At 42.2% G+C, this 25,506-nt stretch overlaps 1 protein-coding gene across 1 annotated transcript in view; it reads left to right on the forward strand.

Annotated features, from left to right (window-relative positions):
• LOC115372428 (calcium/calmodulin-dependent protein kinase type II subunit gamma) overlaps positions 1–25,506 on the forward strand; it is a 70,980-nt gene that overhangs the window by 32,183 nt on the left and 13,291 nt on the right. Inside the window, 12 exon segments of the mRNA XM_074933732.1 lie at positions 3,217–3,276; positions 7,559–7,613; positions 9,802–9,867; positions 11,350–11,422; positions 14,660–14,762; positions 15,713–15,796; positions 15,905–15,999; positions 16,931–17,053; positions 17,468–17,551; positions 17,646–17,688; positions 20,783–20,800; positions 20,803–20,822. Coding sequence (XP_074789833.1) covers positions 3,217–3,276; positions 7,559–7,613; positions 9,802–9,867; positions 11,350–11,422; positions 14,660–14,762; positions 15,713–15,796; positions 15,905–15,999; positions 16,931–17,053; positions 17,468–17,551; positions 17,646–17,688; positions 20,783–20,800; positions 20,803–20,822 — 824 coding nt within the window.

A 25,506-nucleotide genomic window follows, 5' to 3' on the forward strand; every position in this document is an offset into this window, starting at 1 on the left:
TTTCTCCTGAGGTTACACTGTTATCGCTGTGATAATAAGGATATTCTGCTGTTGGACTTACCGTGAAAGCAACTAAGCGTCTAGCATCCAGACACTCACCATAACACCGTTCTAAACCCCAACACCTGCCACCTGACAAACTGAGCCGCAGCAGGGACGTCAGCTGGCTTGATTCCAGCTGAGACGGGGGAGTATACATCACTGCAACTTTCCTCTGTGGCGTTCTAAAACGGTTTCATCTCGTCATGAATCTTTATACTGGCTGTACTTTTGCATGGGGTGCTTTGGAAAACCATGAGCAACATACCTTGTTGAGCAGGGAGGTCAGCCAGGCCCTCCATATGCAGTCCAAGTACCGCTAGCGCTTGGACTTGATGGCCTCAGGTGAACTGTGGTTGAAACCAGCTTACCAACTACAGCCCGCAGTGAAGGGACTGGCAAAGAACTACCAAGCACAGGGCTCACACTAACTTTCAAAGCTATTTAGCTTATTTCCTTCAAAATTTAAGATAAATGTACCAGTAATATAGGATAGTCTTCATATTATTAATGCTTCTTGTTTGACATTTCTAATTTGCTGCTGTTTATGAACAATAAGAAGACCTAATTGAAGTTTGAATGTCAAATTTCTACCCACTCAGTTACTTTCACACACTTCACACAAATACAAGTTATAGTCACATGGCTTTTTTGCTCCCTTGCTTTATGAATGCACTTCATGCTAAGACAATTATGTATGTACCTGGCTGTTCTAAATTACCTTTCCATTGACTGTAAAGGTATGTCTGTGGTAACTGGAGGATGGGAATGCATTTCCTATTCACTTTCCTTGCCAGTGTTTCCCAGACAGTCTGGGGATTTGAAGCCTGCTTCTCTAACCTCTGCGCTGCCTCCACCCCATTAGCCAGGTTCATTGATTACACCAAACTCAATTAGCTTCCTCCCTAGTAGTGCATTAGTGTGGGATTTCTGGGTTTGGCCCTAACTGCTGACACAATTGTCAAACAGAGTTGACTACTCAACTCCACCTAATGCAAATTGACCTCTTTGTCGCCAGAGCTGCTAATGATGGGGATGTTGTGCAGATAGGACTCACCTCTCTGTTCCACTCTCATGCAGTATTGAGCATTTGCATTCGTATTTGCGTTCACATTCGATTTCTGCCACATTTCACCAGCTCTATTAATCACCAACTAAGAATTAACCAAACAGTTCTCAAGTACAAAGTATGTACTGTGAGTATAGGAGTATGTACTTTGTCTTGACCTGTTTTAGCCAGGCATATATTTTCCAAGTTGCTAAACTTGCATCTCCTCACTTCTTCTCTTCTCTTCTCTTCTCTTCTCTTCTCTTCTCTTCTCTTCTCTTCTCTTCTCTTCTTCTCTCTTCTCTATTTCTATTTTTTCAACTACCACCCCTTTCTCTCTCTGCTTCAGTGAGAGACCCTCCATGCTGCAGTCTACCATTATCTTTTCACTGCAAGCTGTCTTGTGTGTGTGTGTCTGTGTCTGTCTGTCTGTCTGTGTGCGTGTGTGTGGGAGGATAGCACTGGCAGAGCCAGTAACAGTCACTGCATTGACAGTAGGATTAGAATTTCAACCAAAACACACACACACTGTGTGTGTGTGTGTGTGTGTGTGTGTGTGTGTGTGTCTGTGTGTGTGTGTGTGTGTGTGTGTCTGTGTGTATGTGTGTATGTGTATGTGTACACAGTGCACCCACTTTACATGCTGATGTGTTTGCCGTATGTACGTAAATGTGTGTGTGCATGTGTGTGTGTGTTGGAGCATGAGGGTGCATGCTGGCAGTGTTCGTTTTGTATCTGAGAGTTTTCTTTCAACATGCCGGCAACCGTCTGATTGGCCATCGAGAGACTGTTGTTCAAAGCCTGGGGCGGGACAGGGGGGATTAGGGACATCCAGTCTCTCTCTCTCTCTCTCTCTCTCTCTCTCTCTCTCTCTCTCTCTCTCTCTCACACACACACACACACTCACACACACACACACACACACACACTCTCACACACACACTCTCACACACACACACACACACACACACACACACACACACATACACAAAGAGATAAACACCAGCACGCAGAGTCATGCACCCACGTAAGCAGCCCATCTGTCCCATGAGGCCAGCAGCTGGTGGGTGGCAGTGGTGTTCAGTGTGAACTTCACCCTTGACACCCTGCAGCGGTAGACGCCATCCACCCATCCGTCCATCCGTCCATCCTACAGCTGATCTGTCCGACCTCAACTTAAGCCACAAGCCATAAATACACAGAAACACTCACATACACACAAACATGCACAAACATCCTCCCCTCACCATTAAAATCATTAACTGGATACTGATTGTATTAAGGCCAGCCCACGAGACTAATTTCACTAAGTGCAAAAAGCTTGTGCTGCAGCAGCAGGTTGTGTGTATGTGTCAGTGTGTGTGGTGTATGTGTGTGTCTTTCTGTCTGTCCACCCATGCACGATGGCGTGTGTTGGCTAACCACGTTTTGACCTCTTTGCTTGTCTGACTTGTGTGCAATACTTTTATCACGACCTCCCATGCTTTGTGAAACCCCCAGTATGTGTTTAGTTTGACTCAATTTGGGATGCAAAATGGCGAGGATAGAGGTAACATATTGTTAATGGTGGGATGGGAGGAGCAGGAGAGAGAAAGAGAGAGGGAATTGAGACGTGGACATTTATTTCTAAGGTTATTACTGACTCTGTGACTAAAGGCAGTGTGTGAATGTGAATGTGTTTGTTTATTTTAGTCAATAACAACAACCTGATCAGTTACACTGTTGAGTACTGTAATTTATGCGAATCAAGGTTTATGTTATTGAAAAATGTTCAGTATTTTTCATTTGCTCAGTCTAAACAAATATTTTAATTTCGTTAAAGAATAGAACTCTCTCTTATGCAAGCTAACATCTAAATAAAATCATGAACAAAAAGCTATGCCTTCATCGATTGTACTTTATATTGCAGAGAAAATATTGAGCCAAATTGATGGCAGCACAACTTTTGTCAGTGTTGTGCAACCTCCTGGTGTTTCATGTTGGGTTTGCGTGCCCTGCCTGTGCTGGTCACTCACTCAGTAGGTTTCTGAGAAATGTTTTTCCCTGTACACAGCCAAAGAAGCTTGAGTGCTTCTCTTCCTGCAACTGACCTTCATGTCCTTCCTGTCTCCCCTTTCCTCTTTCCCCAGATCACCAGAAACTGGAGCGAGAGGCCAGAATCTGTCGTCTGCTCAAACACCCAAACATAGGTGAGTCCGGTTCAGAGCTAACAGAATAACGGATGGACGGGATAATTGTCTATTCTTAACAGAAGGCAACAAAAGGGTACATATATAAACATGGAAGTTTTCTGTCAATACAGTAAACTTCTGGAGACCACAGTAGATTTAGGGGGACTAAAAGGAGTGCAGGTGAAGGTACCTACATTATGTTGCTGACCTGCAAATCCTTGCCCCATCAAAATAAAAGCCTATTGCTGTCCTGTTTGCGGATTATTCTGGGGGCACAGTACCAGGCATCTCAGTCAAGTCTGTTGCATATCGTGCATTATAGAAAGCATTCATGATTTATTTATTTTCATGCATTTGCATTCCCAGTTATGCGCGGACATTTATGACTAAATATAAATCAGCAATGTGTTTTACTGATTAATCAGGGATTTCTGATTTTCCAACCTAAAAATGTCCCATGTGAATCATGCAAATCCGTAAAAAACATATGTGCATGAAAAGTTGGGGTAATAGGCTGGCTGATTGGGTTTGATGGAGCGGTTCTATTTTTGTATCGTCCAATCACTACTACTTGAGATGACTGTCCGATGATCAGATTGCGAGTGGGGGACTGCACACCAGTGAAATGCCTGCATGGATGACTCAGGGTTATTGTCGTCAAAAAACATAACCTCTTGTATTTGGGAATATTATGGCTTTTACACAAAAGTGAGCCTAAGGATATTACACAGCCTATCTGCAAGCAATGTAGAAGATGTGTGCCAGTGATGGACATGCAGACCACTAATTTATTTGCACATGTGTGGGTTCACCATCCGTGTGAGGCTGCAAAACTGTCCCAAGCTAGTACTGCTAGCAGCGCAGGTGCTGTTAGCCAAAACAGTCCTCGCTGTGTTGGCGTACTGTGCGTCTGTGCTCAGTGCGTTATGACACAGTGACATACACATCTGTGAATATACAGTAGAGTGCAGATTCTAGAGATTATTTTTAAAACAGAGAACTTAGCCCAAGTGCCCAAGTTGAATTTGTAATGGAGATGATCTGAAGACATTTGATTTGCAAACCCTTTTCATCCAAGACAGCTTGGCCTTTGTGGCTGTGACCCCCATGGTCTGTGTCACTCAGCCTGCCCTGACACTCACCTGCTGCATCACAGCACAGCAGGGGAGAGCGCACACTGTAGCTAGTGATTTAGTCATGTGCTGTGAGGAGCTGGCACTGCACTGTGGTTCGTGCACTGTGGTCTCCACTCCACGCTGTTAAAGCAGAAGCTAGAGAGGCCATAAAAATGAACCTGTCTTTGGGTGAAAGACAGAGCCTTGACCGATAGGGCAGTCCCCTATCGGTTCCAGGAATGCCTTCTGTCTCGTGTCACATCTCCAAAAAGGTCAGTCGCTGGAAGGCCCAGAGGGGACACATTTTCGGGAGGGTTTTGAAATTAAAACAGGATTACAAAGTTAAGATAACAGAAGAGAAACCAGTCTGAATGTGAGCTCCCCAGGCCTTTGCAGTGCTGAAAAGCAGCTGGGATATGTGAACAGGGTTTCATTGGTAGCACTTGTAAGGGACAGAACAAAGAGGCGAATCCCCGAGAGGAAGTTGCCCCATACTCATGATTACTCTCTCTCTAACCTCTGCTGATGATGGTTTTTCATGCCTACCTCATAGTTGCCTAGCAACAGGTGAAGGCATCCACTGTATGTTTGACCACTGACGGAGAAAAGAAAAGAGGTGGGGAAAACAAATGTTACATGAATTCAGTCAGACAAATTCAGGGAGTACTGTGGCCATACTTCTGTCCGCCAGCTTTATTTTCTCATCAGGTCATGAACAAGGATCATTTTACATGTCAGTTTTAGTTTTTATATATTTTTCAGTTTTTATTTGTTTCATTTTAGTTTGTTTTGGGTGCACATTTTATAGTTTTATTTCAGTTATTTTAAATAAATATTTTGTTTATTTTTCACTTAGGTGCATATATTTTTGTTTTATGTTTATTAGCCTAATTGCACAAGAAGAAAGGATATTTTTTTTTCTTTTGTTATTTTTAGTCATTTATTTATTGGGTGTCATTTTAATTTTTATCACTATTATAGTTTAAGACAGTGCTTTTTAATGGCTAGCTTTTTGCCTTAGGTTTTAGTTTATGATAATAACCTTGGACAGAATGGTTGTTAGGCAAATGGCAGCATAACCAGTTACCTGGTATGTTGTGGTGCGGCCCATTTGCATGCTGCAGCTGGCTGCCAGCCAGAGAGGCAAAATGACAGAGGCTGCACATGCAAAGTCAGCCGGCCCAACCAACACAATCAGCAGCTCTGTGCACGTGTGTGTACTGCGTGCGTGTTCACAAATGATGACAGGTGATGCTAGAATTGATAATGGTGACGGACGACATTTCTCTCAATATCCCCAGCACCCTGCCGTCAGTTTTGCCAGTGAAGACGAGAGAGATGTAGTTTTCCTTAGGGTATGTCGCCACTTTGACCTTTATATGAATGAAACAAGCATGGAAGTGCTGTATCAGGCTGTAGCTGCACATTATCTTAATGTGTTCATTATCTTACATTTGGCAGCCACGGACGAGCCCACAGACTTGCTGTTGGAGGCTCACATAATTGAGGCCCAATAAAGGGCCAGACAGTCCGGGAGGTTTTGCTCAGTCTTGGTAGCAACAGACAGTGCAGCAGACACAAGGCTTATTGTGCAAGTAAATGTCCATAAACCATGGTGAATCTCTGTAATATCTTTCTTTTATATTAGAATTATATTTAGCAAACATAGGAAGTTAAAATAGGGCATCTAATATGAATGTTTCACGGCTTTTGCTGCTGAAGGTGCCTGTGTGTGTGTGTGTGTGTGTGTGCGCGTGTGCGTACATGCATGAGAGAGAGAGAGTGTGAGAGAGAGAGAGCTAGACAATAGCTAGTGTTCACTTGAAAGAGGGAGGGAAACTGGAGATAGGAGAATAGCATTGCCTAATGTCTTATCATAGTATGCCGCCCATTGCTCTCTCTCTCTCTCTCTCTCTCTCTCTCTCTCTCTCTCTCTCTCTCTCTCTCTCTCTCTCTCTCTCTCTACACACACATGCACACACACACACACACACAGCATGACAGTAGCAAGGTTAGGGCTAGTTTTAGTGGTCTCCTTCTGTCTTTTTTTCCTCCCTCTCTCTGTCCCACCTGTTCCTTGTCCCCTGAGGGACATTCTTCTTTTCTTCCTTTCTTCTCCTCCCTCTGTTGCCCTTTTCCTCATACCGGTCTCAGAGGGAAAGCCTGTCCAGTCTTCTTTTGTCTGATACTTGCTAGTTTAAAAAGAGGAAGCAAGAGAAAGAGGGAGGGAGAGAGAGAGTAAAATGGCACGCTGTCAGGCCTCAGGCGCTCATACGCAGTCAGTTTTATCTGAATTGTGTGAAACCTGTATTCCCCACCTGTAGCTCCTACGGCTGTTGATTAGAGGAGTTTGGGCTTTTTTTTGAGGCTGCCGTGTTTTCTAACTGTCCAGCTCTATGGCTTCATGGATAGACACAGACAATGAACACTTTATCAATGCTGCTGTCTGTCTGGAATGCTGCCTTATTTTTGTGATAAAGGTCAGACTGTGCCACTTCAAAAACAGGAGTTATAGTCAGCTCTGGCTAATAGATTAGACGGAGTGGTGCATACAGAAGTTGGCCCAGCTACAGCCAGTTAAAGCTGCAGTCTATCTGTTTGTGATTTGATGTCCATGAGATGAATTATGGTATTGTTATTGTTTTTTTGACGTGCCAGTCAGTGAGAGTTTGCCAGTGGCTGGTTGTTGTTTACATTGTGTGCTGCTGTATGTCTTCTGCACTGCTCTGTTCCTGTCTACAGCACTTTGTGGCACACAGCAAGGAAGAAAGCTTTCCCATGAAGGATGACCTGCTATGAACTATTGCCTTAGAGGACCTTGTGCCGTCTGTGTGTGTGTGTGTGTGTGAGAGAGAGTGTGTGAGTGTATGTGTGACAGAGAGAAAGATAAAACAATGAAATAACAGCGGCATGATTTGTTGAAGTGTTTTCCTCAGCTCTCACTGTCCAGTGATTAATAGCTGTTATTAACCCCCCTCGCGCACACACACACACACACACACACCCATAGATACACACATGCACACGCACACACACATGCACACACGAGCAAGTTCCTTTGGGGTGATGATTTGTAGTAAGTGTTTCCACATTGAAGATAGTTTACATTTATAGAGGGTTCTAACCTCATTAACCAGTTTGTGACTGAACTGTCTGACCGACTGTCTTGCTCTCTCCTTCCCCAGTACGACTCCATGACAGTATCTCAGAGGAAGGCTTCCATTACCTTGTCTTTGACCTGTAAGTGCTCTCACACACACTCTAACGCACACATGTAAACACACACACACACACACACACACACACACACATACCACAGATAGCTTATGCCGGGTTCAAACCGGAAGGAAGGAGCTTGGCTGTTCACACCAAAAGTGTATTTCTCAACGCCAGTCACACACGAATCCTCTCTCTCTCTCTCTCTCTCTCTCTCTCTCTCTCTCTCTCTCTCTCTCTCTCTCTCTCTCTCACTCTCTCTCTCTTTCTCAATTTCGACAAATGTGTGGTATAATGTATGTAATTTAATGGTTGAGTCTGCAGGGTTCTCATGGACTTTGTTGTAAGCATGATTTCAGTTTCTGCAGCTCTAAAAATGAAGCTTTTTCGTCTCTGACAGAACACAATGTGTTTCCAGTGGATATACAAGAAATTGTAAGAGAGACCTGCCAATAAGGAAACCATGCAGGCTGCATGCTGTAATGTTTTCTGCAGTGAGACTGTTTCTACAAATACAGTGGATAGGCAGATTAGGGAGAAAATCAGGAGAAATGAAACCCATGAAAACAGCGGGAGAGGGGCGGGAAAATCAGAAGAGCTGGCAAGCATGGGATGCAGATTTGATAATCGTCAGTGTATTTTTGGTGTGTTTTCTTGTGTGGTAACCTGTGCAAGAAAATAAAGTAGATGCCGAAACTGGCGCTTTGGATTGCGAGCTATCCATGGAGCTCTGTGATGTGTCCGATCTGAATAGCCATACCAGTTAACGTGGGCACAGAAAGGAGGCGGGCAGCACTTCTGCGTCTCGTCTGAACCTGGCATTACACAGCTCCTGGAGGAATTATCTTATCTAAGTAACTAGAAAGTTTTGATTGTTTGACTTCCTCTAGACAAACACAAAGGGTGTTATTTACTATTACTGTCGCCATATTGCATCAGTCCACTGATGTGATATGGTCCACTCAGCTGCCGCGATAGAAAGGGTCAGTCTATTTTTTGACTTCGCTCTCCTTTTTCATCACATTTCCACCACACAGAAAAATATTATGAACAATTTTTTCACATTACTAAAAATTTAAGGGTGAAATGTGAGACAAAACAGGAAAACCTCTGTGAATCAAACTCACCAGGAATGCAGGTTGTTCAGCGTAGCAAAATGTTTGGATGACCGAAGAATGTCCACTGGAGCAGTTGCTTTAAATTGGTTGTCTCATGGTGTAATTTCTGGAACTGAATTGGACAAAGGAAATTTCAGATAACATGGCGTGTTCAATTTTTAAGTGATGCTGCTTTGATAAGTGTGTATACACCAGCGGAAGGTTCAGCCCTGTTCCCTTCTCATTTGAGAGGTGTGCCCACATTTTTAAACTTGTGTTTAACCGCCATGTTGACAAACACACTGGGAAGTCACGATTGAGGACACATGCAGATGACATCGTCAGAGTGGACTATAAATTGATTGGAGGATTCATTTGACAAGGTGGTTAACAAATGCAGGTATTTTGCTAAGTTGGGACTTGTTCCAAAACCCAACTTGATAATGAAACTTTTTGTTTACCTCTAGTGAAATTTTATTTGTTTACCTCCACTGATGATGCTCTTGATGATGATGGCATCCATCGAGCTGCATATGTTAAATGTCATATCTTATTCACCATGGGCCCAAGAACAAACCCAGGATAAAAAAAAAAAAAAAAAAAAAACTAAAATCATCAGGTCAAGGTCTAGTTTACATCTGTTTGGTTTATCAGTCAGTGTTTCTGAGATGCAGAAAAACCAGAGAAAACATTTCCCAGAGGCTGGGATCTACTCCTCAGCCACCGGTCAAGTGGACTCTTAAAGTCCTAATTTGACTACACACACACACACACACATGTCACTGCCACTGTCAGTTTGTTCTGCCCTTTAAACTTTTTACTTATTGAGAAATCCTTCATCTTTTCCCTTTTCACCCCTTACACAGGCTACAGTTTTCCAAAATAACTGCAAAAGACCTAAAACAAGCAAGTCATTTTTAGCACATATTTTCGTGCTGTACTTCAGAAATGCCACTGCAAGTGAGAAACCATCTGGATCATTTATTTATTATCATTTATGAAGGCGTTCTTCATTTTTCTGTACTTGGCTCAAAAACAAGCAGCATAGATAACACTTTTCTTTGTTTTTCTCTTTGTGTGTGTGTGTGTGTGTGTGTGTGTCTTTCTGTCCACAGTGTCACTGGAGGAGAGCTGTTTGAAGACATTGTTGCTAGAGAGTATTACAGCGAGGCTGATGCCAGGTACAGTACATGGCCTAGGTGGCTGCGCTCATGTGTGTTTCACCTGTGACTATGATCTGTGTGTGTTTCAACGAGCACTAAAATGTTTTACATTTGGGCTTTCTGGGACAAAATGTTATTGCATGAGAGTCCAGGGCCCTAATATGGATTTGTTTTGAGCATGAAACATATTTGAGAACCTCTGCTCAGCAAAAAGCAGGGAGTAGAGAGAACTTGGAGATATTGGGTGAAAACATGGGAGAGAAAGACAGAAAATAAGACTGTAGGAGGGTGTGTGTGTGTGTGTGTGTGTGTGTGTGTGTGTGGATATGGCGGGGTAGGGGTGCTGGCAGCAAGGTAGATTGGATGGGCACTGTGTGAGCTGGAAAGGGGTGGATGAGGGAAAGAAAATGGGGGGGGCAGTGAAATGTTGAAATGAGATTTAGGGATGTGTGTGTGTGTGTGTGTGTGTGTGTGTGTGTGTGTGCGTGTGTGTATGGGGATGAGGGCAAGGGTAGTGATGGGGGTGGGGTGGAGGGGGCAGAATGGAATGTGGAGACCAGATTTAGCCTAATTTGGACACAAAGCCAAGAGCTGTCCTCTTGATTCTCCCCTCAAAGAAAGCAGCAGAGAGGACACGACTCCCTACCACTCCCCTAAAGCCCGTCTCTCTGTCTCAAGCTTCCTTTTGGCCTGTACTAGCTTCATTTGTTTTTTTTTTTATGGTTCTAACTGCCCATCAGGCTTGCTTTAAAGGAGTGTGGATCTGTTAGCTGAGGACGGGCTGACCTAAGACACACAAACACAGATTCTGCCGTCCGCTCCTCCCACACATTCATCCAGCTTTTCTCCCACATACACCACCTATCCACTTCATCAACAGTCTGTCCTCGTCTGGAGCCCCAGACTGACAGATTTTGGTCGTTCGTTTTTTTTTTAGTGTCAGCCATGTTGGTTCCACAGTGCTGCTCCATGGCCATTGCCACGAGCCGAGTGCCGGGTGCCAGTTAATCTTTAAAATGTTGATTATGCTGTGGCCTGGAAATGAGCTGGCTGCTATCTGCTGGCCATAGCAACAACATATGCACAAGCATAGTCTCTCCTGGTGCCTTTTCCAACTCTCTGCAGCTTCCTTTGACTCCCTGTCTTGTCCACAGTCGCTTTACAGGTTTTTCTTTTTTATTTCCTCTTTCTCATTTGTTCAGTCTTACTCTGTCTCTGCCATCAGAGATTGTTCATATTTGGTGTACCTGGGAACCTAAAAAAGCTTCATTGTCATTGTGTCATATTTGATGACATATAATTTCCTCAAAGCCATTGCTGTTTATGTATACTGTAGAGCATTTTTAAGGCCATGGATGGGTTTTTAAGTTGTTTATATCTATGAAAGTCCTTACTTGGCAGTTTTTCTTGCTCCATTTTCAGTCTTTTTGTCAGCTACAACTACTGTGGATTGATGGATGTGCCTTTCCTCTGTCCCTCATCCCTCTTTGTCTTCTCCAGCCAGTGCATCAATCAGATCTTGGAGAGCGTCAGTCACATCCACCAACATGACATTGTGCACAGGGACCTCAAGGTGAGTCATCAAATCCACGGCAACCAAACACCAGCGGCCTGACAACACAGGACCTACGATCCTATCCACCTGACCTGCATACACAAACACACACACACAAACACACATGTGCACGAACTTGCGAATATAATCTACAGAAATCTCCATATGACATGCCTGTGCATTGTTTTTGAGAGTTAGGATGAAATACAAGCGTGGTGAGACATGATAATGTCACAGACCTGCACGCAGATACACGCTCATACCAACGTCACGATGTGACGATGGGAGCAAATTATGGAATTGCGTCACAGTCGTGTCTCAGGTGATTATCATCCCTCCTCTCTCTCTCTTTCTCTCTCACCTACATTCTTAACTTCACCTTGCCCCCCTTCATCTCCCTCTATATCTAAACCCGCTCTCTCTCATCTCCCTCTCTCTCTCTTCTCCGTCCCCCTCCTCTGTCTCTCTCCCTGTCTCCTCCCTTCTTCTCCGTCCCCCCTCCACCCCCCCGCCTGGGAGTGACGAAAGCAGACTGGCTGCTATTAATAGCGGGTCAATGGGTGTGATGACGGCTGGCGACAATTTCCGTAACAGCAGGATTGTTCACCTCTAGCAGACACCACAGCACTTTGACCCCCTCAGTCATTTTATTTAAAATTTCCTAGATTTCATAGCAAAGTGAACACAACCAGGAAAATGAGCAAAGCTAGATGTGTGAGCTAGATGTGTGATGCTAGATGTATAGCTACAGCTGGGATTAAAACCTTTTTCTGTTTGTGCTAAGTGGAGAAAATTTGAGAAATTTGTAGCATCCATCCTCCTTCACATTGATGAAGAGTGGCACAAAATCAACTTGTGATGCTTTTCCATGATTTTTTTTTTTTTTTAAACAGGTAACATATGGGTTTTAATATCAAATGTACTTAGAGTACAGACTTTTTGGAGTTTTAGGTGCAGGCAATGAAAGTAGATGACAAAGGAAAGGCTAAAGAGAGACATCAGTTAACTTAATACAATGGTGGCTATTGTACAATGCTTCCTTCATGAGTTAGTGCTGCAGACAGTTCTTTTTTCATGTAACACTTTCACGCTAAATTAATATGTTTGCAGCCAAAACTCCATCACACATCTCCTTTTGGGGATAGAGCAAAGGTCCAGCAGTTTTTCATCAAACATGCAGCCAAAAGTGGGGCTACTGCAGTGGTCTGTAGTCTGTGCTGGAGACATGAAAATAATGGTGCCAAGAAAGTACGCGATGGAGAGATGTGACCTCACACACACAAGCTCACACACCAACACCACGTTTTTGCCTTTTCTGTCATCTTGGGAGGGCCAGTGGCTGAAGGGAAAACAAGAATGAGTGGAGAGAGAGAAAGAGAGAGAGAGACAGAGAGAGAGAGAGAGAGAGAGAGAGAGAGCTGTTGGCTGGTGGCAGGCTGGGTTGCCATGGTAACTGTGGGGTGAGGTCACCAGGCTGCTGCAGCGCCAGTGTAGGGATTCATTATGCCACCTCCCATCTATCTATCTCTATTTGTCTCTCTTTCTCTCTATCTGTTTCTTTGTATCTCTCTCTCTCACTCTGTTGCATCCCTCTGCTTCTTTCTCTCACTCCAGCTGTCTGTCCCTTTGCACTCCCCCTCCCCCTTCAGCTCTCCCTGATAATCAGAAAATTATCAGAAAATGGAGAGAGAGGCTGGATTGATATATGGATAGAGACACACACACGCACACACACCACACACACACACACAGACACCAGACAGAGACTTGGTGCAAGTGTCAGACGTCCGTCCATCTGTCCATTGCAGCATGCATCAAAGCTGCTGAGGCCACGAGGGCAGCAAACCACTGCAATGTTTCTTGCCCTCAAGGCACACAGTCACAGCTCTGTGCTCTTGCATTGTCCCTGGAAGGCAGTGAAGCATCGGGACTTTGATTCGAGCCAGGTGGACATTGTGCAGTGTTAGGGCTGCTCCACTTTTAGTGAAAAATCTGGCAACCCCTTTTAGTTGCCAAGAGAAACTTCTGTTGTAATGAACAAGCATTTATCCACAATCTCTACCATAGTGAGTGATATCACACTCAGCAATTCCCTGAGTTGGAATTGGTACTTAAACTTCTCTGTAAGTACTTTCAACTCTTTATAAACACACTCACTTGCTCATTCACAAACTCAAAAAAGTTTAGACAAACAAATATGAATTTTGTGTCTGTTAAGAAATAGAGGTTGCATTACTGGTTAGACTATCATTAAGACCTCTCATTGGCTTGCCTACAGGTGCTTTAAACATAAATGTACTTCTCTGTGAGGAAAACCAAACCATAATATTACACTAACTTAACTACAAGCTCTTTTAACACTGCAAAGTTTTGGAAGACAGGTAATTCCATCAAAAATAAGCCATTGCATCTTCTTATGCTCATATAAACGCTGATGAGTGCTTAAAAACTCAACAGCTAGAGACTCTGGCTAAGCATTTTATTGCTGCTGGCCATCTCTTTAATAGGGGATTTAAGGATAACCTTTCTGATAAGCAAAGGCTTTATCTTTGTCAACCACTCTACACAGTCAATACTGCTCCCCACATTACCCTTTGTTCTTCTACATCTTCAGGTTTTTAATGCGCTTACTGCTATTGACTTGAAGTTAACTGGGGAGGATAGCTTAGATTTATTTTTTGTTAAACTTGCTGCTTGTTTGATGAAGCAGCAGGCATATATTCAGTCTATTTGAGGAGTAAATATAAATAAATCTCAGTAATTAAATTAAAAGAGATAGATAGATAACTGATCATTTCGCTGGTCATTTAGCTTTTTTTTTATCCTTGTTTCCAATCTCAGCAAGCTGTATCCAGAGACATTTGTAATTCTCTCTCAGACGATTCATCAATATGTAAACAGGTCTTCGTCGAGCACTGACTTCCAAAGACCTCATTTTGCGTGACTGTGCGATTAAGATCTTGTGACAGCTGACTGAGAATTTCTTTCATTTAGGGACAGCCTGTTGTAGCCTGCTTGACCAAATCATGCCTCATTGCTACTAGATGTCATTTTGCTCCTGCAGCCCATCCAGTCATGCAAACAGATTGGACATTTCGGGGAGAGGGGATGTATGCACATCACTCTTGCCCTCAGTCATGATAATTTTCATATTTTTACTCATAACTGTGCCATGGTATAGCTTGTGCCATGCTAAACTTTGAATATACTGCATGTTAGTCAACGTATATTTGGGTTTTTCTGTGCATTTTGCAGCCAGAGAACTTGCTCTTGGCCAGTAAGATGAAGGGAGCAGCGGTGAAGCTTGCAGACTTCGGCCTGGCCATTGAGGTTCAGGGGGACCAACAGGCATGGTTTGGTAAGAGATTATATTTCACCTAGCTAGCTATACTTCTCCCACTCAGTATTTCCTCTACAGTGTATTCATTCAGCAGCAGCGAGACACCTCAGCATGAAAACCATCATCACTGCTTGAGAAAATAAAATGGTTGTAATACAGCAGTGATGCACACTTTGTTTTTTACGAACAATACTAGAGTTTTCCCAGAACTGGCACACTGTTGTCTTGTTTTGCCATATTTTCTCTTGTTATCCTGCATAAAATTCACTCAGTGTATGTCCTTATTAAAACCTTTTGCAAACATGCTCATTTTGCTGGACATTCACTACCAAATCTTTGTTATTTGTGCTCCATTTGTGTTAGCATACAGCTGGAATGCAAGAGGAAGTTACAGTATGCACCAGCAAAACCTGTCCTATGGGAAATATGTTACGTATCAATTAAATATGCCTTTCGGGAAAAACACTTTTTGAAGTTTCTGCACCCCAGCCTAAAAATAACTATCAGTGACATTTTGCTGAGGGGGGGAAGAAAACCTAAAACTTTCACTTGGAAGATTATTGCATCTCAAACAAATGTGTGTTATTTAATGTTGAAGTTATACTTAATGTGTTATTGATTTGGTTTTGGTTTTTCACAGTTTGAGTCATTTTTTTCTTCAGAGCTGTCGTATCTTGACAATCCAGCAATACATAAAAAAAAGGGAGAGCGAATAGGATCAGTAATCTGGGAACAGTGTGGAAATGTGTGAATCAAAACTTGGAGCAAGGCATCTATCATTGCTTTGTTTTGCTGTAGCTGCATCCACTTTCAATATTGCAAAATTTTTTACATTTTTTTGTGAATGCTGACCTGTCCTGTGGTTTAGGTCATGTTGTGTGTGTGTGTGTGTGTGTGTGTGTGTGTGTGTGTGTGTGTGTGTGTGTGTGTGTGTGTGTGTGTGTGTGTGTGTGTGTTTGTTTTCACAGGTTTTGCAGGCACTCCAGGCTACCTCTCCCCAGAGGTGTTGAGAAAGGACCCATACGGCAAACCAGTAGACATATGGGCTTGTGGTCAGTCAGGCTGTCATCTTTTGTGTGTGCCATTGCGCACAGGTTATTTTCCACTTGTAGATAATACTTATGGCCTTGTATGTAATGTTTTTTTGGTGTGTATGTCAGGTGTGATTCTGTACATCTTGTTGGTGGGCTACCCACCCTTCTGGGATGAGGACCAACACAAACTGTACCAGCAAATCAAAGCTGGCGCCTATGACGTGAGTATCTCTCCCACTCCCTCTCCACCCCTCATTCTTGTGTTTTTATATTTACCTCTGTCTTCATCAGTGTGTGCGTGTTCTTTTTTGTGTGAGTTTTGTGTGTAATAGTGAAATGCATTTGAGTTTGCCTGGAAATAGCTTTTTGCCTGTTATCCAGGCCTGCATGTATAAGTGATAAAATGACCCAATTATGTAAGTTGCTGACAGTCAGTGGAGGTTTGAGGTACTCTGCCTCAGTCAGTCTCCTTCAGTGAGATGACAAGTCCTGAGACCTGATTGATAAACAAATACTATTTATGTAAATATTAAAAAAGTGAAACAAACAAACAAACGAAAAAACATAGGGCCTGTAGATAAGCCCTGTGGGATACCTTTGTTGAAGATTCAATTCAGGCCCTGTTCAATAGCATGCAGTGAGTTCTGTTGTGCAAGTGATTTTTGAAATTTAGTAAAATGTAATTTAATGTTTTAATTGCTTGCTACTTTATATTACATAATCCTCATCATTAGAACCACAAAAGTGTTGCACTCTGTGAGAGCAATAGGCTTATTTATCAGATCTTGTCATATTCCTCTGGGAGATTGGAATTTATTACCCGTATTAATTTCCATAATTGGAAGCAACCACATCTTAATGAATGTGCATAATATGAGCATAGATGTGAAGTGACTGTGACAAGCACTTACAATAATATGCACTTCTTGAATATCATCAGCGCGAATACCTTGGACCTTTCATTTTGTCTTTGTGTGGACAAGTGAATCTCACATTTGAAGAAGGAGTTTCTTGACACTTAAGCGGACTTTTTATACGAAACAAAATAAGTCTTTATGGGTGCTTAAGTGGATTGCCGGTGCAGTTGTATGTAGAGTGAGTGAAACTACGTTCACTTTAAGTGTACTACCTTTAATCATATGTCCCTCTAAGTTTCCTTCACCAGAGTGGGACACAGTGACCCCCGAGGCCAAGAATCTGATCAACCAGATGCTGACTATTAACCCTGCCAAAAGGATCACTGCCGACCAGGCCCTCAAACACCCCTGGGTCTGCGTAAGTCCCTCCCTTCCTACACACAAACACACATACACTGACACATTCTAAAATATAATATATGAAGTATTTGAAAGTGTTACAACTGCACAAAAATACCTATACTTAAACCTAAGTGTGTTTAATAGCCTAGGTTTAATGTGCTGTCATGGCCTGCAGTATAGTAGAAGATAATCTGTAGGTTTGAGTGAAACACAGCACATAAAAGGCAGTCACCCCATTCATCTCATCCCTGTACAAAGATAGATGTGAGAGCTGCAGATACATGTGGATATATGGATAACAAGGAGGTCACCGAGTTCTCCAGTGCTCTCTGAATCTATGCAGTGTCCTTTTCTCTGCATAGACATGGTTGACTGTTGCCCTCAAGCTAGGTGTATTGATGTGCTGCTGCCTCTCCTCTTCCACATCTAGCAACGCTCCACTGTGGCCTCCATGATGCACCGTCAAGAGACCGTGGAATGCCTGCGCAAGTTCAACGCCAGGAGGAAACTCAAAGTGAGTGTGGATGCCCCCCACACAAACATGCATACATGCATGCATACAGTATTCACCCCAAACCCTTCTGATGCTGAGTTTTGTGTCTTTTCAGGGAGCTATCCTTACCACAATGTTGGTGTCCAGGAACTTTTCAGGTGAGAAGGACGGCACTGATGGTCACCAAATGCACATCTTGTAGAATCAAGTAGCACCAATCCAGCACCTGGATTGAGAGTCAAGTATTCATTGGGACACTTTAAAGGACTTTTCCGATAACTCCACTTTCAGAGGCCAGACATTTAGCACTGCTTTTTTTCCTGTTAACTGTGTCTGCCGTCAGTGATGTCATCGACTGGTTTGTGGAAATCATTCCTTTTTTCGGCCTGGATCAAAGTCTCTGAACCGCTAATTTTTATTCTTGGTCAAATTTGCTTGTCAACTATGTCTGCAGTTTTGATTTTGTGCTTCAGGGGTCTGGCTCAGATTTATTTCTAGGAGGCAGTTTGATCACCCCAGCACCATGCACTTTTGATTGATCACCCAGTTTGTGGGTTGGATGGTGGCCTAGAAAGCTTATCCATTAATGCTATAGTCCTGTGTTTACATGCTTTCATGTAAGTAAAGCAGCTCTTATGGATTACAGCCAACTGTTTGCTACTGTAATTAGTCAAGAATGATCTACACTGAGGAAAGTAGTCAAGCCAAACCTCTGAATCGCATTACACTAAACTAGGCATGCTTAGCAAGCGAATATGAATGGAAATAAAATGACTGATTCAGGAAACTGGATCCAAGGCAAACGCAACTTGGGATTGAGAGGATTTCTGACCCACCAGTTAAGATCATTCTAATGTAGAGTTTGGGATGGCAAAGAGACACCCATCTCTGTAAATTCAAGTTTTCAGATTGAGTCATGATTAGTTGAAGGAAACAACTCCTGGGCAGGCACAGGATGCCTGCTTGATCAAAAGGAACTGTGGTTCCAGCGTCACTGAACTTCCACATTGTTGTCCAGGAAACTTGACATTTTGTCGTCACTGTCTAGACCTGAACAATTCATTACACTTGAAGAAAACCAGAAAGTGAAAGTGAAAGCTGATCAGGCTTTAGTGAGGCTCCAACTCTCGCCCCACCTCCGCCTCCAAATTGAATCCAATCTCTGTCCAATAGTGGGACGGCAGCACACCAGCCCTGCCGCCACCACCAGCACGGCCGCACTGGCACAGGAAGGTACGTCCGCCAGGAGGGGCACTGGAGCCTGGCACTGCCAACCTTGTCCTCAGTCTGTTGGCATGTGGCCTGGGCTGCTTGCACACCTCCACCTTACCCCGTCCATCCACCTGCTGCCTGCTTGCCTGCACACTGGTGGACCACTTTTGAATGGACATCATTGCACTGGGACATCTCACCTAAGCATGCGCGTGCATAGATTTACATACACAAATAAACGGAAACCACATACAAACATCTGACATTACTTTGACAGCGGCTTTAGTCCTGCCGAGTGCCCTCTGATAAACAAAGCTTTTCTCCATAGGGACTGGAAATGTAACTTTGTGTCTAACACACCAGCTATTGAACTAACTGACACCCAGCATGCCCCTCTGATCCCTACCATCTACTTCAGTTAATCCTAACCAAGCTGCATTTATATATCTCAACATTAATGCAACTAGTAGTGGCTGTATGTTTTCCTTTGCAGAACAATAGTGTGACCCTTTTTTATTGCAAAAATAAATAGACGGACCAGCATTCAACCTCCATCACACTGCCAGTTTTCCTTCTTCAAATGAGTTTGGTTTGAATCCGCAGTACTTGGCCGATGCCCAGTCGATGCCTGCCCATGCTTGCTGCAATCTTCCCTCCGCATGGCTCTGGCACAAGCAGCCAGCCAAGCATGTGTATGAGCGTACTTTGTGCCAGACTGCATGGGAAACTAGATGCACAGGATGCACAGAGCCCTCTGTTATCTGTCTTCCTCTCTTTCTCTTTCCTCTCCTGCCTGCTCTGTTGTTTTTTGTGTGAGTGGACAAAACCACAAAAATTCCCCTACTGGTGAATGTCAGTCACATGACAGCCTGAGCTGCTCGCTCATAGGCCATGCCTACTGGTACGCAAGGTTTCATCATCCAATGGACATTGAACAGATCTACTGTTATTAAAGGATTGTTTTCCTTGATCATGAATTTCTTTGGTTTGGTAGGATTGTGTGTTGGAGTGTTTGATATTGAGGAATATTTTAGTTTTGAAACTGCAGAGATCCCAAAGTCCCAAACTCAGAGGTCTCTGTTACATTTCATACCAGCCAGGAATGGTCTCCAATTTCTCCTTCAATGCACTCCTTGGCAGAGATGCACTCTGGGATATGGAGTTTGCTGTGGATGCTGCATGCCAAGCCTTTTTGATGAGATCCACAAAAGCCACCCTCATTGCATGAACCCACCACCTTTGTGAAATGGATTGAAGATTGCCGTTGAACAAATAAGCCTGAGACACAAATTTGTGCCTGCAGTTGTCGTTTTCAGTTCAGATATGAAGATACAGATATTAAATATTTTTATCTTGCCCTCTCCATTGCCCTCCTTCCTACTTTTTCAATGGAAGGTAAGGGTGGATCTGTGGAACATAATTTTAAGACTGATATGAGTGTTTGTATGTATGTGTGTGTGTGTGTGTTTATTTGTAGTGTATGTTTGTGAGTGTGTGTGCTGGTGTGGATGTGCGCATGCATGTCAACATGTCTGGTTGTTTCCTGTTTGTAATTTCTGCTTGTGTCATTTCTGTGTAATTTGTTGCACCATTGTGTGGTCAGATTTCAGGTGCATGCAAATGATACGCCAATGTGGGCATGCAGACTTTTTCCCAACAGCGGTGTTGTATTCACCATGCATAAATAAATTAGATAATAATGCAGTTCTTTGTGCAGGGGTAGTCAACTGAGAGATACCTATACATTTAAAATTTTTGTCTAATTTTTTGTACCAAGCACTTCCCACAGTGTTGAGGTTTCTGCACCTGTTGAAAAATGAGGTCAATTGACCTCAACTAAAATTTGTGTTAGCTATACTAACATTGAAACCACTGACATTTGCTTACTGACATACACATTGATTTCAGTGAGGAATATTTCCTAGGATCAAGAATCAGCCATCTGCTGGAGCCCTCAGCTACAGTCCAGACCTAGAAAACCTTACTCAACCTTACTTCTCAGACTACATGTTTACCATCTTTCCTCTTTTTGTCTTTCAGCGTGCAAAAGCTTACTAAACAAAAGTCGGACGGTGTGAAGGTAAGTTTTCTGAGCCACCATGAGGATTTTGTTGACTTTTCTGTTTCTGTTTCTCTCTTACTTACTTTCTCTGTCTATTAGTGCCTTCTTTTTGCTCTGTCACTCTTTTAACTCATGTTTTAGTGGCAGTATCTTTGTACTTTAGATAAGTTTCTTCTAAGGTTTCTTAAGTATGATCTGCAGGTTTCTGGTAGCTTAGCGAAAAGGATGGACCCTCTCATCAATAAAGTAACCTGTTTATCTTGCTTATAATATGAGTTAAAGGTAAAGGTGGGACATAGATAATGAGGGTATAGTATATGAATTTTCAGTAGGCTTTTCAAAATGCTGTGTATATATATATGTATTTATATCTTCTTTTTTTTTAATTACCACCAGCCTGTTCTCTGATACGCAGTAATTCAAGCTACTGTCACGTCTCAGTGCTCTTTTTTATTTTGATCAACAATCAGCGTCCATGCATGCAGTGAAGCGCCATGATCATCAAGGGCCCAAAACAAAAATTCTCACTACATAACTGGAGAAATAACTATCTAAATGAATATAATAAAAACACGACATTATATGAATACAATACACAACCAGTGATTTTTGTTTGGAATTAAAATTTCACTCATATCTGAAAAAAAAAGACTCCCAGATTGCTTTTACAGCTAAATCTTGTTTTTCTTCTGAATGGCAAGGGATCTCAGTACCCCTGTGTTACCTATTTGCTCCTGTCTTAGCTCCTGCAGTTGTTTCATTTTTCTATCTATGTGGGATCGAACTGGCAGCTTTACTTCTTTACTATCTTGATTGGTTCCTTTTTTCCCGATGACTCCTTGTTTTTCCTCCTCCTCTCCATTGCTGTCTGTCAGAAAAGGAAGTCCAGCTCCAGTGTTTGTTTGATGGTGAGATCAGCTCTGTCTTTTTCTTTCATTTGTTCATTCTTTCTCTCCCTCTCTTTCTTTTCGGAGAAGTCGTTTTTTTTATTCACCCTTTCTTCCTCTCCTCTCCGTCTTGTTTTTCTTTTGGGCAGAGATGCTAGTGGGGTCTGTGACAGTTTTCGTCTTGTCAGATTTCTGTTGGATTTCGCAACTCCATCCAACATCCCTGCATCCCCCTCTGCCATTAGCGCCACCACAACCATTTCAACTCCTGACAGTCACATACACATATAAGCACACACAGATCCCACCTCTTCCTCCTCTGAATTCACACAGGAGAGTGGGACATTTGAATCATTGTAAACATCAGTATGACAATCTTTTTTCCCCCCTTTTCAATTCTTGGGCATTTGTCTTTGTGAACTCTTTGTATTTCCCCCCCTTCAAGTAAATAATAAGTCTGTCTTGGTCACCTGTAGAGGATCTGTAGAGGACAGTCAAGTTTTCTGGCCTAACAGTTTGAAGATGTCACACAGTACCGTATAATGGATGTTTTGCACAAGAGTCAGCAGGTTGAATCCATGGACTTGGCAGGGAAAATGTCTGCAAGGGAAATGGATGAGAAATTCTCGGCTTTTTATCAGATCCCGTTTCCTTTTAGGAAGGCATTCCACTTGTTTCAGTGGACAAACTCAGTTACCAACCATGTAGAGCACTGAACTTGTACTGAAACGTTATCAAGTGTGAATGTAAATTGACCAAGGCTATCGTTAAAAAAAAAAAAAAAAATAGCATGTATTCACTGGTAACCTTTCCTAGATAAATAAATATTAAAATACAGAGACTAATTTTACTTGGTACAAGACATCCATGGACAGGCATCCAAAAAAAAAAAGAAAAAAGAATAAAATCCAGGTAATTATCAGCCTCAGGTCCGATTGGCAGAAGTGTAAACGGGTCACCTGCTAAATTGCATGTCATGTAGGTGCAGTGATTCAGGACATGCTGTATATTTTAGGTGGGCAATCCCTAACCTCAGTGTAACTTCATCCTATGTAATATGATACATTACCAGTAAATCACCATTATTTGGATTGTACTATGCCTTATGTTCATAGTGTAGCTGTAATGAGAAACCTGTGGCGTGGATATGCAGTCCAGGACTAATGCTGACTTGAACAGGGTCACCTGGAAAAAATAGAAAATATATATAATATAAAAATATAAAAATAACAAATTGAAAAAAAAAAGTGGTATTAATTGTAGCCCCATCATCACTTACCTTCACATTGATATAGCTTTTCAGAAGGACTGAAGTGAAAGATTCTTTCTTCATTTACGTCTTGATGTTTCATTGGTCCTACATCGCACTACCTGTATTTCAAAGGGCTCACTCTGTTCTCTTTACCAGCTCTGACAGCATTGTCACTCTTCCTGTTTTGAAAGGCTGATATTTTGTACTTTAGAGAGTGTTAAGTGAGCTGTGGTCTGACTCAGTGGTTTCAGTTTGATACACTGTGTGTTCCTAGTAGACAGACAAGGCCACAGAGACTGCCAAAAGACTTTTTTTTTAAGTTATACTGGGGCATTCAGTTGTCTGAGATAGGTAGAGAAGCAGCTGCAAAGTCTCTCACAAACGCATTGCTCTTAACCTTTTTATTGACATTATCCCTTTCTTCACACCTCTTCACTTTCTTATGGAATATAGTTATGAATTCAATAAGACACGCTTTCCCCGTCCCCTACAGTTAGCTTGAGGCTCAAGGGAGGATGCAAGTCCAACTTAGTTTTTGTGCTTGATCACATGCTTTATCCATAATCTTTAGCTGCCTGTGATGAATTTGGCATATTATAGCCTCAATCTGGATTTTTCAGAATAATTTTCCAGATGGAAAAGATTCTTTTCACAGCTTTCAGATAGCAACAAAACTTCAAAACATGGGTCCATTTTGTTCCGGTGTTTACAAGCAATAAAAAAGTAAATACATCGCAGGCCATTTAATGCAGTGATATACTTGGCAGCATTTTGTGACCATGTCCAGAAAGAGAAATATGGATTCCATCAATCACCTGGAAATGTGAAAATATTTTTGAGCATGGGTCTCACTCACTTATTGCTGCTTAGAATATTGTCCCTCCACTATTGCCATGTTTTTGCCTTTCAAACTCTTGGCTATCTTTCATATAATGTGAATCCTCTTAACGGAGAGCTGACCCAATGAATTTGAGACTGGACTCAAGTCTTCAGTTTAATACCAGTCGTAGGGTTACCACTGTACTCTACTTACAAAGAGGACCTCTGTTTTTTGTTGCTGCTGTTGGAGTATATTGTCTTATAGTAGGTTGTTGAGGGGTTGGACAAAATATCTGAAACTTCTAGAATCAGAGACACCTCAAAGTGGATCCCTGTTAGTTAAAGAAAGTAAATACTAATGTTTAGCTATTGTGCCCTTTTTTTTAATCTCTTATCCCTTATTATGCTTATGAGTCAATCTGAGAATGGTGTCCACAGCTGTCTGTACTGTGAGAGTGTTGCCGTAATTTCTAAGTAGAAGTCCTTACTTTGCATAATTTTAATTGCCATAGATTAGTATTTCCACTATTGAGTGTGTAGTCTAAAATGTCTTTGGAAAATATAAATCTGCTGTTTGAAAAATGGCAAAAATAAGGGCTGTTGAAAGGTATCCATGAGATGTACTGTCGCTCTAGGGGTTAAAATACATCTACCAGAGTCACCTTTGTGAGTTTTGATCTTTTTAATACTTAAATATTGATTTCTGCTGACAGAAGCTCATCTTTGGGGGAAACTGACTACAGTAAGGGATGATGATTTTCATATCACAGTTGTCATTGACATATATGACATATAACAATTGACATAGAATTGCTCAAGGATAAAACTTCAGTGATATAAGTTGTTTTATTTTATTGAACAAAAATGTGCATAGCTAGTAAGGCTCTGTGAAGCCTAGACTTTGTTTAGGGTAGTTCCTCCAAACTCCATTCATGTATCAGAATGCGGATTTTGGACTACACACCAGATGGTGGAAATGCTTTTTAACATAATGCCAAACTTCCGTTCTTTATTGAGGTTTGGATTCAGGGTCAAACCTTTAATCAAATCATGTCAGGTTGCGATCTTATCCGTACACTTTGATCAGTGAAAAAGATGACTAAGATTTGTAGAAGTCACTTTGTTTAAATTCCAGTTGTAGTGTAAACAAAGTAGCTACATGGATCATACCACTCAACTCTAAGCATCTGTCTTCTGTATTGTTTTCCAGCTGACTTTATATGGTTAAATTGAGAAAAAACGCAACATACCTACCTTCAAGCATGCACGCACACACTGTTCTCCACGATTGGAAAAACCCCATCCTTAAGTCAAGGCCTTTCACTGCATGCACAGACTGGGACAGTTAATCTTTGGTTGTCATTCTAGACATATTCTGGCTGTGTGGCTTGCAAAATGGGCAACCAAATGCTGGTGCTCGATTTATGTGACAAGGTGGTGCTGTTTAGATACAACTTTAAACTAAAATGTGATTTCTCTTTTATCCCAGCTGTTAATGATTACCCATCTCTTTGTTGAAAGTGCTGGGAAATTGTTTGAATTCCACACTTAAAATATGTTGATTGTTTTAAAATGCATGTGGTAATGTTTGCTGTATTTTGCTGGTGGAAAAAAATGTTACTTTTGTTGTGCAGTTTCTACAGAGATTGTAGACATTAGATTCAGACGCTGAATGAGACATCACACCGGGAAGCTAGACTCAAAAGAGCCCTTCAAACACTGTGACACAGTTTTCACACACACA

The sequence above is a fragment of the Myripristis murdjan genome, chromosome 15 (assembly GCF_902150065.1).
Source record: "Myripristis murdjan chromosome 15, fMyrMur1.1, whole genome shotgun sequence".
In the NCBI taxonomy this organism is placed as follows: domain Eukaryota; kingdom Metazoa; phylum Chordata; class Actinopteri; order Holocentriformes; family Holocentridae; genus Myripristis; species Myripristis murdjan.